Source organism: Geotrypetes seraphini, chromosome 6 (assembly GCF_902459505.1).
Source record: "Geotrypetes seraphini chromosome 6, aGeoSer1.1, whole genome shotgun sequence".
Classification (NCBI taxonomy): Eukaryota; Metazoa; Chordata; class Amphibia; order Gymnophiona; family Dermophiidae; genus Geotrypetes; species Geotrypetes seraphini.
In genome coordinates this window covers 180,169,727-180,184,224 of record NC_047089.1, presented here as the reverse complement: position 1 = coordinate 180,184,224, position 14,498 = coordinate 180,169,727, and the positions used below count along the sequence as shown (strand labels likewise).

General features: G+C 50.1%; 1 protein-coding gene across 6 annotated transcripts in view; it reads left to right on the top strand.

The window, feature by feature from the left end:
- KANSL3 (KAT8 regulatory NSL complex subunit 3) overlaps nucleotides 1–14,498 on the top strand; it is a 165,655-nt gene that overhangs the window by 22,726 nt on the left and 128,431 nt on the right. For all 6 annotated transcript variants that reach the window (XM_033947699.1, XM_033947698.1, XM_033947701.1 and 3 more), the window contains exons 4-5: nucleotides 450–540; nucleotides 9,894–10,079. In XM_033947699.1, the coding sequence (XP_033803590.1) occupies nucleotides 450–540; nucleotides 9,894–10,079 (277 nt within the window). The remainder of the gene's footprint in view (nucleotides 1–449; nucleotides 541–9,893; nucleotides 10,080–14,498) is intronic.

Genomic DNA, 14,498 nt, shown 5'->3' with positions numbered 1-14,498 from the left:
TTTGTCCCACCACCCGACCCCCCGCACCCAAGGTCACCTGTATCAAATTTCTACCACTTTCATGATGGGCAGATCTCCTTACCCTCCCCAATTGCCCATATCATCTTTGTCCAGTAACCACCGGGATCATCTGCATGTCTGGGCTCTCTAATAGTCCCAATAGACCCCCTTCTGGTGGGGAGCGTCTTGGGTGCTTTAGAGTGAGTATTCATATTTTTGTATGCAACATGCTTTTTTTTTTTTGATAAGTCAAATCTTTATTAAATAAGTCACTATCTTCTTTCTTTTCCCACCTCTCCTCTGGAGCATGTGTTTTTAGAATTTTTAAGTCTGTCACTACATTTTATTTGATATTTTCCTATTTCTGAACTTTATCATGACTTTCTGTCTGCATATTCGCTCCCTGTGTAAACTGCAGGTATACTTAATTCTCTGCTTTTCATTTACAGGTCAGGCTGGACAATGGCTCAGAATAAGCTGTTCAATAAAATTCTGAAGACCTTACAGTCGGACAGACTTGCCCGATTAGCTAATGATGGGGTAAGAAAATGTTCCCTGCTCTTGAGGATCACTGACTTTAGTGCATCTAGCTCTAATTTTGCTGAAAATGGATATTGATTTAATAGCAGATTTGGAAATTAGGCTGTTAGGGTATTGCTGCTGTTTATCTGGTTTATGTATGAATTATGTGAGCTTTCCTTTATTTGTATTCATGTAGTGTTCATTAGTGCTAGGACATCAAAGCAAATGTCTCTCTCTTCTTGATTATGATTCTTCTTTCTCAGGGTTTTGGTTTGGTTTTTTTTCTACCTTATATGAGGGTGAATAAATTAAAGGCAATTGTTAAATTACATGCTAACTGATACAGAGCTAGTGAAATGCAACATATGTACTTGTACATTGCTTGTTGAATAGTTATACACAGTGCAGCACTCGGCCTTTAGTTGTGTGGCAGCCACGAGGTGAGAAACATGAATGCTCCTTTGCAGGATTGCACCATCGAAGAACAATGTGTAGTAGTGCACTTTCTTTGGGCAGAGGGAGTGAAACCTGTGGAAATTCACCATCGGATATTGACTCAGTATAGACATAGCACCATGAATCAATGAAAGGTTTATGATCGGGTAAAAAATGCTGCCCAATTCACCGATTAATGTTGGTGAATCGATTTATTTTCTTTTTAAAATTGGGCTTTCCAATTCACTAACCAACCCTCCTCCCTGCATACCTTCGGACCTCCTATAGCAAGAGCAACAGTGCTCTGGCAGTGAAAAGCCTATTCTAAATGCTGCCTCTTGCTGGCTGTCCACTGCCGCTGCTGCTCCTGCTTTAGGAGGCCTGATGTCAGAGCTCACGGTGGGCTGTGTGGGGGGGGGGGGGGAGTGTCAGGAAGTGCTGCATAGGCGCCAGTGCTGTAGGTACCCTAGGCTCTGTGGCTTTAGAAGGTTCCCTGAAGGCCAGCATGTTTTCCCCTTCTCTCTACCATCGTCCAGCTTTCTCCTGGCCTCCCGGTCTTACTTTCAAAACTAATTATGGCCTGCAGAGGATCCCCGACGATGTAGCCTTCTAGCAGGCTGCCATTGGCCTCCACTGCACATTCCTTCTGCCATAGTTCATCCCAGATCAAAACTGGACGTGATGGAGGAGGGGGCAAGACCGCAATAGAGAGAATGTGCAGTGGAGGCTGATGTCAGTCTGCTAGAATTTCTACATCACCGGTGATCCTCTGCAGGCCGTAATTAGTTTTGAAAGTGAGACCAGAAAGCCGGACAACAGTGGAGAGAAGGGGGAAATATGCCGGCCTTCAGGGGACCCCTGGGGTAGCTATTAGAAGTATATGGTTGGAGGGGGTCCAAAGAGATGGGCATATGCTAGACCAAGGGTGGGGGGGGAAGGGGAAGAAATAATGGGCAGTACTAGTAAAAAGGTTTAAAGCAGTAAGAACAGTGTAACCAACGAAGGTTGTTCTGGTCGCTGCATTGCAAGATGGATTTTTCTGCTAGTCTCTCTTCAGCAGGGGAATCCATCCTGTCCAGGGCCCAGGTCTTTTCTCATGTCACCTCATGGGGGTTCCAGTCAGTGCACCGATAGTGCCCGTGATTGACTCTTAGTCAACCCTGGCCTGCGGATTATGATAAACGCTGCCACTGCGGCACTAAAGAAGCCCCCCAATGTTGAAGAGTACAAAACAAAAAGTCCCGAAAAACTCTATCAAAAGCCTTATGGGCGTCAAAACTGACCAACAAAGAAGAAACCCTCTCACGCTCCACCCACTCCAGGGATGCAAAAATAGTACGTAGATTCCGAGTGGAAGGCCAACCCTGGACAAACTCAACCTGAAGATCTGCTATAAGCGAGGGCAAAATCTCCGCCAATCAGTTGGCCAATAATTTAGCAAAGAACTTCACTTCAGCATTCAAAAGTGAGATGGGGCGGTAAGAGGAGGCCTGTAACGGATCTTTCCCAGGCTTAAGCAAAACAACTATCTGAGCTACCTGAAGAGAAGGCGGAAAAGCCCCATCACGCACCACACCATTAAACATGTCAACCAGAACGGGAGCAACGTCCGTGAGTAAAAGTCGTTCTTTAGCACTCTCCAGACCAGTAGAGGTTAACTTTACGATTGGGTATATATCTAATCATGACCAGCAGGTGGAGACTGAAAACAAAACTTTGGGACAGTATATCCTAGCCCCTCCTCTCTATTTCCCTCAGTCTGTCTTCTTTCAGTCTCCAGCAGGTGTTGAGTGATCTGTACCCATCTCCCTTGGTAGGGCTGTTGGAATTTGTTTAGAGGTTTATTGTCCCTGTTTTTAGCCGGACGGAGCTTGGACGGACTCTGTTTGGGGGTTCGTCCGACCTCGGGGGTGTTAAACCCGGCGGGTCACGAGCGGGGTCCCTCCCCCCACTTCCTCCACCTCCCCACATTTTTTTAGAGGAGCCTCAGCAGTAAGCCTTGCCCCCTAAATCAAGCAAGGCATATTGCTTCGAGAGCCTGTGGAGTCTGTTCTGTAAAAAAAAAAAATAAATAAATAAAAAAATCCTGAGGTAGTGCTGGTCTGAAGGGTTGTTTCCCTTTAAGAAAACTGTATTTTACTGTATTTTTTCATGTAACCAGCACTTTTTTATAGCTAGGTCGCGTATGGAGCAATTGTGCCCTTCTCCGGGGGAGTAGGCCACAATTTTAGTCCAGCCGCGAGGCATTCGCGGCCGGCCTGAACTCGGCGGTTTGGGTCGGTGAGGTGGTGGAGCTCCGTCGGCAGCGGCTGCAGGCGCCCAGAGCTCCCCGCCGATGGTGCCTCGCGAGTCGGCTTGGAGCAGTGGGGAAGCCCGGTCTTCCACAACCGCCCACGGAGGGATTCCCCGAAGGTTTCCCTCTCAGCTGATTTTTTGACAGCTGATGCCGGCTTGCCTGCTTTAGCGGCTGAGACTATTCAGGTTTCTCAGCCGCTTCAGGCTATGGAGGGAGCTTTTTTGGCGGGAAAACCGCCATCTTCTCTGTCTGGCCCCTCCATTTTGTCTTCCACCTCAGGTGACCTTCCCCCTGTTTTGGCTAAGCAGGGGCAGGTTTCTGCTGGGTCCCCTGCTGTGGCAGGGAGTCCCTTGGGACCCTCGGGGGGTTTTTCCCCTGATTTTTTCTTTTCATTATGCAAAGCCTATTTTCAGGCGGCTGGGGGTCCCGGTTGCGCCCAGGGGGTCTCGGGGGGTGGGGTTTCCTCCGTGCTCCCTGCGGCTTTGCCTCTCTCGTCTGACGTGACGTCCCCTCCGCCGCCTCTCTTGTCCAAGCGTCCGCGGGTGTCGTGGGACGAGGATTTGTGGTCGGAGGAACGTGTCGGTCTGGAGGAGGACCTGGACCCTTCTGAGGAATTCCAGGACCCTCTGGAGGGGACGGAAGCTGGCGGCGGGTTGTCGGGTTTCCCGTTCTCCAGTGACGAGGCGTCCGTGGTGCGCCTTTTTCAGAGAGATGAGCTGCCTGACCTTATTCAACAGGTTTCTTCGGCTTTGCGTTTTGAGGATGCGCCGCCGGAGACTCCGCGTGTGGGGGACCCTCTGTTACGAGGGATCCGTTCCGTTTCCCGCTCTTTTCCTATGCATCAGGATATTCGGGATATTATTCTTGAGCAGTGGAAAACGCCGGAGATGCCGTTTCGGCTGGCGCGCAGCATGGCTCGCCTGTATCCCATTCCTGAAGGGGATCGGGCTACGTTAGCTTCGCCAGTCGTGGATGCGGTGGTCTCGGCTATTTCCAAGCGGCATACCGTGCCTGTTGAGGGCGGTTCTGCCTTGCGGGACTCTGAGGAGCGCAAATTGGAGACCATCCTTAAGCAAAATTTTCAAGTCTCTGCCTTTGGGGTCCAGGCGGCTATTTGTGGGGGACTGGTCGCTCGCGCCGTGTTTCGGTGGGCGGAGCGGGTCTTGGATCGAGAGTCTGACGACTGGTCTCTGGTGGATCAGGAGGTAGCGAAGATTGAGATGGCTGCCTCATTCCTCTCGGATGCTCTGTATGACTTGGTGCGGATCTCGGCTAAGTCCATGGCTTTTGGCGTGGCCGCAAGGCGTGTGTTGTGGCTGCGCGCTTGGGCGGCGGATGCTGCGTCCAAAGCTAAGCTTACTAAATTTCCCTTTCGGGGGTCGTTTTTATTTGGAGAGGACTTGGATAAGTTGATTCAGACTGTCGGACTCGAAAGTTCCCCGTTTGCCGGAGGACCGTGCCCGCCCGGCGTCTCGGGGTGGTGCGGCCCGGGGGCGTTTGCGGGAATTTCGCAAGTATCGCCCTGGGCGTGGGGCTGCTTCTTTCCAGTCTCCGGGGTTTTCCCGGGGTCGGTTCTTCCAGCGCATGCAGCCCTTTCGGGGGGCCCGTCGGGGGGCAGGGAATCCCTCCGCCGGTTCCCCCGCTTCCCGTCCTGCACAATGACGCCTTGCCGGCGCCCCCCTTGGTTCCGGTGGGGGCCCGGCTGCGCGACTTTTTTCCCAAATGGGCCGAGATCACGTCCGATCAGTGGGTCCTGGAGGTGGTGCGGGACGGTTATGCCCTGGAGTTCGCCCGCTCTCTGCCGGATTTTTTCCTCGCTTCTCCGTGTCAGACTCCTGGGAAGACGCTGGCGTTTCGCCAGACCCTTCAGCGCTTGCTAGATCTCAGGGCAGTAGTTCCAGTGCCCCCCCCGGAGTGGGGCACGGGCAGGTACTCCATTTACTTTGTGGTGCCCAAGAAGGAGGGGACTTTTCGGCCCATCCTCGATTTGAAAGGGGTCAACAGGGCTCTCAAGGTTCCCTCTTTCCGTATGGAAACGCTGCGGTCGGTCATTCTGGCGGTTCAGCCGGGGGAGTTTCTCACTTCTCTCGATCTGACGGAGGCCTACTTGCATGTTCCTATTCGGACCTCTCATCAGCGTTTCCTGCGCTTTGCGATCTTGGGTCGGCACTATCAGTTCTGTGCGCTTCCCTTTGGGCTGGCCACGGCTCCCCGGACGTTCACCAAGGTGATGGTGGTCGTCGCGGCAGCCTTGCGGTCGGAGGGCATCCTGGTACACCCTTACCTGGACGACTGGTTAATTCGGGCCAAGTCGTTGCAGGAAAGCTCCCGGGTTACGGCTCGGGTGGTGGAGTTTCTCCGGTCGCTGGGCTGGGTGGTCAACCTTTCCAAGAGTCGGTTGGTTCCGGCTCAGCGTCTGGAGTACCTCGGGGTGCTGTTCGACACCTCCTTGGGGAAGGTCTTCCTCCCAGAGGCCCGGGTGAGCAAATTGCAGTCTCAGATTCGCCTGCTTTTGGCGTCCCGGTGTCCTCGGGCGCGAGATTTCCTCCAGGTCCTGGGGTCGATGGCGGCGTCCCTGGACGTGGTGAGGTGGGCGCGGGCCCACATGCGTCCTCTCCAGTATGCTCTGCTCCGGAGGTGGTCTCCCCAGAGGCACGGGATGGATGTTCCGGTTCCCCTGCGAGGCTTGGCGCGCTGCAGTCTGCGTTGGTGGCTCCGGACCCCTCACCTAGTTCAGGGGGTGGGTCTGGATCTTCCGCAGTGGACGGTGCTCCTTACGGATGCGAGTCTCCTGGGTTGGGGGGCCCAGTGTCTGGGTCACTCAGCTCAGGGAACCTGGTCCACGGAGGAGGCCTCCTGGTCGATCAACGTGTTGGAGACCAGGGCGGTCCGGCTGGCGCTGTTGGCTTTCCACTCCCTTTTGTTGGGCAAGTCGGTCAGAGTCCTGTCGGACAATGCCACGGCGGTGGCTTATGTCAATCGTCAGGGGGGCACCAAGAGCACTCTGGTGGCGCAGGAGGCGGCTCGGCTCATGGTTTGGGCGGAGTCGCATCTTCTGGACCTCTCGGCCTCTCACATTGCCGGGGTAGAAAACGTTCAGGCGGACTTCCTCAGTCGTCACTTCTTGGATCCGGGAGAGTGGTGTCTCGGCGCCGAGGCGTTTCAGTTGCTAGTGCGTGCTTGGGGGCAGCCCCTGATGGATCTGATGGCTACAAGTGGCAACGCCAAAGTACCCCGCTTCTTCAGTCGTCGCAGGGACGGTCTGGCCGAGGGTCTGGATGCTCTGGTCCAACCGTGGCCAACGGAGGGGCTGTTGTATGTGTTCCCTCCTTGGCCATTAGTGGGCAGAGTACTGCTTCGCATTGTTCGCCATCCGGGGCTGGTGGTCTTGGTGGCTCCGGATTGGCCTCGTCGTCCGTGGTATGCGGATCTGGTGAGGCATCTGGTGGCGGATCCTCTTCCTCTGCCTCTCGAGTGCGATCTTCTGACGCAGGGTCCCATTCCCATGTTCGACCCGTCTCCCTTTTGTCTTACGGCTTGGCTCTTGAAAGGGGCCGCCTGAGTAAGAAGGGATATTCCGACAAGGTGATCTCTACACTTTTGGGGTCCCGGAGGCTTTCTACCTCTCGGGCTTATGTACGGGTTTGGCGTCTTTTTGAGGAATGGTGCCGAGCGCGGGGAGTGGTCTCCTTTCGCGCTTCTCTGCCTAACATTCTAGAGTTTTTGCAGGATGGCCTGGATAGGGGCCTGGCCTGGTCTTCTCTTCGGGTTCATCTGGCGGCCCTGTCGGCTTTTCGGGGGCTGGTGACAGGTCAGCGTTGGTCAGCCATTCCTGATGTGATTCGCTTTCTTAGGGCGGCCAAGTTGATCAGGCCTCCCATAAGGCCCTCGATTCCCTCTTGGGATCTCAATCTGGTTCTCTCTGTTCTAGTGCGCCCTCCTTTCGAGCCGTTGGATGGCTGTTCGTTGAAGGACCTTACGCTGAAGTCGGTCTTTTTGGTGGCCATTACTTCTGCTAGACGGGTGTCTGAGCTACAGGCTTTCTCTTGTAGGGCTCCCTTCTTGGAGTTTTCGAAGGAGCGGGTTGTTTTGCGGCCTGTTCCTTCCTTTCTGCCGAAGGTAGTTTCTCCTTTTCATGTCAATCAATCGGTGGTCCTCCCGGTCTTGGGTAGTCGGGAGGGTTCTTCTGAGCAACGACAGCTGCGCAAGTTGGATGTCGGTCGGGTCCTCCATGCTTATGTGCAGCGGACCCGGGATTTTCGGAGCTCCGATCATCTCTTTGTGCTTCTGGCGGGTCCTCGTCGGGGGGCTGGCGCTTCTAAGGCTACTATTGCGCGTTGGATCAAGGAGATGATTGCTTCCGCTTATCTTCTGAGTCAGAAGCCGGTTCCGGAGTTTCTCAAGGCTCATTCCACTAGGGGTCAGGCGGCTTCTTGGGCTGAGTCGTCGCTCGTGCCTCCGGTGGATATTTGTAAGGCTGCGGTTTGGTCCTCCTTGCATTCATTTGTTCGGCATTATCGGGTAGATGTTCAGGCGCGTCGGGACGCGGTGTTCGGTGAGCGTGTTCTGGTATCGGCCCTTCGGGGGTCCCGCCCGTGAGAGGGACTGCTTTGGTACGTCCCAATCGTAAAGTTAACCTCTACTGGTCTGGAGAGTGCTAAAGAAGGAGAAATTAGGTTCTTACCTGCTAATTTACTTTCTTTTAGCTTCTCCAGACCAGTAGAGGTCCCCACCCTGTCTGTTGTTGTTGTTGTTGGGGCTGTTGCGCGGGCAGTTTTTGGTTTTTGCTGCGGGTTCTAGTATTTTTCTAGGGCCGGGGAGAATTAAAGAACAGCGGCTGTGGCTCGGCTGGCTTAGCTGGCGAGCTGTGGGGACCTTCTTCCTTCGGGAATTTCTCCTCTGCATTTTCCAACAGCATTTTTGGGTATGTTATTTGTTACTCCTTTCGGAGTATTGTTTTTTCTCTCTGTTGTTTTCCAGTTCTTGGTTCTGCTTGGCTATTCGGCAGACTGAGGGAAATAGAGAGGAGGGGCTAGGATATACTGTCCCAAAGTTTTGTTTTCAGTCTCCACCTGCTGGTCATGATTAGATATATACCCAATCGTAAAGTTAACCTCTACTGGTCTGGAGAAGCTAAAAGAAAGTAAATTAGCAGGTAAGAACCTAATTTCTCCATAAAATTTGTTCTGAAAGCCATCGGGCCCCGCTGCCTTATTCAACGGGGAACTGCCAATAACCAGCGTTAACTCATCAACCATAAAGGGGCCTGTAATCGTGCGTTCTGAATCTCCAACACCACCGGGTGAGAGACCTGATCTTAATATAGATCCCCTGCCAGTGAAGAAGCCTGTGGAGCATCATACAACTCCTGAAAATAATGTTGAAATACCGCTGCCAAATCCTCATTCCTGTGGACCAGACCACCGTCTGTCTTACGAAGTTGCAGAATAGGGGAAAATCCCTTAGCGTGCCAAATTAAATTAGCTAACAACTTACCGCTCTTATTAGCATGCAAATACAGTTGATATTTATAGTAAGCCAATGATTTCATGGCACGGCCATGTAAAAGTTCCCGCAACACCTGTTGCGAGGCCAGCAGTAACGCCCTGTTGACCCCGGTGGGATGATCCCCATAGGGGCAACGGTCATCCTGAACCTGGCGCTCGAACCGGAGCACCTGACGGTCGCACCATTTTTTCTTTTTGCTGGAGTAAGCAAGGATCTCCCCCCCACAAAACAACTTTAGCAGCCTCCCAATAGAGAAGCGGGTCAGCCCTATGAGCCGCATTATGAAAAGCATATCCTTCTATTCCTAATCTTTTAAAGCTAGGTATTGCATTTTAAACTGATCATACCTGGTTTAGAAATAAAAAACACTCAAGTAATTGTTCAAAAGCAACTGAATTTTTGCCAAAGACTTAGATGATGATAAATCCAGATAAAGAGTTATGATAGTCTTATTTTAGAAAGAATTTCTGATGATATGCAAGTTTTTGCATATAATCAGAAGAAAAATATGATTTACTACAAGTATTTAAGCTTAAGAAAGATAGCAGAGGTTAATTTACTTACCATATTTTTTGCTTCATAAGATGCACTTTTTCCACCCCCAAAAAGGGTGCATCTTATGGAGCAAATACCCCCCTCCCCTCTCCATTACCTTATTTAGTTCCTCCGGCGGTCCTGCCCTTCCCTCCGGCTGACTCCCAAACTAGCTGCAGCAGCATCACAGCGGGTAAAAGGCAGGCGCTCAAATAAATCGGGTATAGTGGAAGTAACTGTCTTCCAGTGGAGGTAGTGAGACAAGTGTACTGGAATTCAAGAAAGCCTAGGGTGAATACAGGTAATTCCTAGCTGTGAAGAATAGGGAAAGCTAGAGATCACTTGATGCCTTTGGCAGCATATCAGGAGCAAAATTGACCTCAGTTCTTATTGCCATATTCTGTATGTCTCTCCTTACCCTCAAATTTCTTTTAAAACCCTGTAGATTTTTTTTCTCCCAGCTTTTTATTTTTGTTGCCATCTTATGGCTTTTTGTCTTAAGGGTTTCTGTTGGTACTTTTTGGGCCAATTATAATGGAAGGGGGGATATGGTTTTGAGCTTACTATGCTTTTTGCCTGCTTATTTCCATTTTTGCAGGCCTCTAATGAACCGGTTCTGAGGAGAATTGCTGTGGATAAGTGCGCACGGAGGGTTCGTCAATCTCTTGCTAGTGTGAATTGGGATACAAAGCTGATCCAGTGGCTGCACACCACGTTAGTGGAGACGCTCAGTTTGCCTATGTTGGCTGCTTACCTGGATGCCCTACAAACACTGAAGGGAAAGGTAATCTACTCTGATGTCCATTTTTGTGCTAGTGGCAAAATTATTATATCTGGAATGCTTTTTGTCTTTAGTTGAGTCACTGAAAATGGTAAATACCAGTTAAAAGGTGTTTATGTACTCACTTGACTAGATAATATGCATCACACAGACACACACAGCTGTATAGAGGATGCTGTAAGATCTGAAATTTCAATCTCTGAATGGTGTCAAGAGTTGCAGTGGCCCTATGAGGGTGTGCATTATAATGAAGGAGAAGAGCGCCTGTAGACAAAAGTCCTCTGCGATGGTGTCATATTTTTGGCTTCAGCTCCAACATTGTATTGGGCACTATTCCACCCATTTCCTGATAGTACTTCAAAATTCGTCCATTCATCCCAGAAGAGAGTGAACAGGACCTTTCCAGCGGAGGGTTGAGACTTGAACATCATCTTGACTGGAGATGATGTGTGATGCCATTGTGAAGACTGCCTCTTGTTTTCAGGCTCATAGTGATGCACCCAGGCTTCATCCCCTGTAATGATACATGCCAGGAAGCCTTCTGTTTCATTGTTATACCACGCCAAAAAGGCTGTGGAAGTCTGCACACGAATCATCCTGTGCTCATCAGTCAACATCCTAGGTACCCACTGTATACACAATGGTATGTGCGGATCCGATATTTGACATCCAATTTATTTTTTTTTCCAGTGCAATAGATGTCAATTTATACAAGTGGGTTATCCCATGGCCACAAGCCATATGCAGAAGGAATCTACGCTGGATTTTTTTCTGTGGTCCTCCTACTTCACAGGGAGCTCTCCTGCCATCTGCAGTTTTTCCTTTGTGCACACGAGCTGAAAGGAGTGTTTCTGTGCAGATATTTTCACAACCTGCCCACCTCCCCTAGTTAGCTTCTTCACTTGGGTATAGAACTAACGACCTTGTCAGCTGGTGTCGGACGAGAAGGTACTCATGCATGCACGGTGCGGGCAATCTAAAAGCTTGTTAAAGCTTAAAGTGATCTACACTTTCACTTTTCATTGTCCGTACTGGGGCTCTGTGGATGTCACCCATATGTGAGAATATCTGCCTGCTGTCCCAGGATAACACCTGTTACGGTAAGTAACTATGGGACTCATAATCGAAACAGAAAAACATCTAAAAACTGGCCTAAATCGGCACTTGGACAATTTAAAAGACAAGTTGTCCAAGTGCCGATAATCGAACTGGGTTTTAGACGTATTTAAAAAATGACCTAGGCCTTCACAGTGCTGCTGAACGACCAGAGCTAAAAGGGGCGTGTTAGGAGGAGTGTCGAGGACAGGATTTGGGTGGGACGTGGTCCGTCCTAGACTTAGTTTGTACTACATGTATAACCGAAAGTTTTACAACACTGCCTAGACAGAATCTGGACGTTGTGACTTAGGCCATCTAAAACCAGGTCTAAGTCACAAGAAGGTATCCAAAGTGACCAGATAAGCACTGCAGACACAAAGTACAGATCCCCACACACTGCCCCAGTGATCACTGACCCCCTCCCCTAAAAATCGTAATAACAACTTACATATCTGCCTCTAGAACATCAGCGCCTGGCATAGGAAAGCCTAGTAGAGCTGCACAGAGGTAACTTAAGTGGTCTTGGGGTGGGTTAGTGATCCATAGAGAGGAGGACCCAGGCCCATAAGCCACTCTAATCACTGCATTCTGGTGAAAAATGTGCACCACCCAAAAACTCTTTTGTACTGCCATATAAGTGGCTATTGGGGTGGTAGATAGGTGGGTGTTTTGGAGGGCTCGCCATGACCTATAAGGGAGCTGTAGTGAGATGTTTATGTGGGACTCTTTTTGTGAAGTTTACAGCAGTGCCCTATAAGGTACCCCACTACTCTGGTGCCATGTCTGGATGTCCAGTCCATCACTTTTCTGTCCCCTCCCGCGCCCAAAAGGTCTTTTTCTAGGCGTTTGTGATTTGGACAAATTTATGTACGAAAATGGGGTATAAAGATGGATGACTTAGAGGTCTGGGTGATCAGATGGCTGGATGTACAGTTAGACGATTTTGGAAAAAAATATGTTGGACGTATTTTTCAAAAATGGACCTTTTCCCATGCCCGACTTTTGTCTGACTTTGGAAGACTTGCGACTTAGGCGCAAAACAGACTTAGATATTTCTTTTGATTATGCCCCTCCATGGGTTTTGAAGTTTTAATTTATGCAGATATTACTGTACTGTTGCCTGTACTGGAAAGTAGAATTTTAGTTCTTGATAAAATAATTTCTTGTATAGATATGATTCATCATTTGATTACCTCCCATAAATTAAAGATTAAGGAGAAAACTAAGTTTCTTCTGTTGACCCCAAAGTATCATTAATGGATAGATAAAAATTTCCTAGTTGAGAACAATTTATACCAATTTGAATCTTCTGCAGAAGTATTGGGGTTTACTTGGATAATCAACTTACAATGGAACAACAGGTTAATTATGCAGTTAACTTGTTTTCAGTATTCAGAAAATTGAGGCAAATAAAATACAGTGGTACCTCGGTTTACGAGTGCACCAGTTTGCGAGTGTTTTGCAAGACGAGCAAAACATTCGCAAACTTGGTGCCTCGTAAACCGAGCTTGCCTCGGTGTACGAGCACCCTCCCCCCCGCTATCCGGCATCCCCCCCAGCGATCCGGCATCCCCCCCCCCACTCGCATTGCCCCCCTCCACCGCGATCCTACTTCCACCCCCCCCCCCCGAGCAGTCTATGACACCCTTTACCCGACTTGGCACCAGTGCTGGTGCTGGTGCCCAAAGATCATCTCTCTTCTGGCGCGGCCTGGGCTGGGCGGTGCGTCGGAGATCCTCCTTCTGGTCTGGGCTGGGCTGGACTGGCTTTGAGCATTTGCCCAGCCGCACCAGAAGAGGGAGGATCTTCGGGCACCGGCACTAGTGCCAAGTCGGGTAAAGGGTGTCATTGACTGCTCGGGAGGAGGGAAAGTAGGATCGCAGTGGAGGGGGGGCAACGCGAGCGGGGGGGGGGTGCCGGTTCGCAGGGGGGGAAGCTGGATCGCGGAGAGGGGATTTGGAACAGCGTCGGATTCCTCAAGGGGGGGGAGAATGGAGCAGCGCCGGTAGCCTCGTGGGGGGGAGGAGGTGGAACCAATCAAAGCAGTTTCCTTTACTTCCTATGGGGAAATTTGCTTTGATATACGAGCAATTTGGTTTACGAGCATGCTTCTGGAACGAATTATGCTCGTAAACCAAGGTTCCACTGTACATTGGAACCTGCAAAATTACCCTATATACTCAAATATAAACTGATCTGAATATAAGCCACGGTAACCTTTTTTCCCCCTAAACAATGGAGAAAAAGTACAGATTTTATCCTTGCTCCTAATGAGCTTAATAGAACATTAAACAACATGGACTCCACATCGAGCCACTTCCCTGATAAATTTACTTTCATTTTCATTTGATAGGATTTGTTAAAAAGCCAGCAAATCATTGCCTATTATTCCGATGTCACTCAGTTTACTCAATAAAATACTGTGGTCTACCAAAGCAAATGCGTAAGACAAATCAAACTGGAAGACTACTGTTGATATACCTTTACTTCATAACCTTGCAATTGTAATATTGATAAGGTAATCGTTTTCATACTAAAATTTTTATGAAATCCAGATTGCACCTTATGAAGCAAACTAAATTTATCTAGATAGCATTGTAAGTGTTTCACTACCCATCTCACTCTCTTGCTCTCCCCTGCAATCTGCATCTCTCCCTCATGAGTTCAGTGTGTCTCTTTCCCTCTCCACTGCCCCTCCCTCCATTCCAGCAGCACCTCTGTCCCTCTTCATTGCCCCCCTCCATTCCAGCACGCCTCTGTTTCCCTCTCCATGCCCCCGCCCCACATTCCTGCAGCACTAATCCTTCTCCCTCCTCTTCCCCAGTACAGCAGCATATCTATCTCCCTCTCATCTCCTCCACCCAGGTCCAGTAGCATCTTTCCCTCTCGTCCCTCCCCACCTCGGTCCAGCAGTACCACCCCCTCCCTTCCCTGCCTCCAGTCCAGCAGCAGCTCATCTCACTTTCTGTCCCTCCCCTAATCTATCTTTACTTGGCCTGCAAAGTTTCTGGTATAGTAGTGTAGATTCAGCCAGCCAGCCTGCCTCCAGGACTTTGCTAGGCAGGTGATGTTCCTACTAAAAAAGAGGTAGTTACATTACCGGAGGCTAGGCTTGGCCTGGCCTAGTGAAGTCCCGGAGGCAGACTGGCTGGCTGAATCGCTGCACTGCTATACTGGCAACTTTGCAGGCAAGTAAAGATAAATTGGGGAAGGGAAAAAAAGGAGAGCTGATGGTTTTCAGGGGAGGGGGGAATAAGGAAGGAGGGCTGGAGACATGAGGGCACTGTGTAGTCCCTGCAAGTGGCTCGTGTACCTCCTCTGATT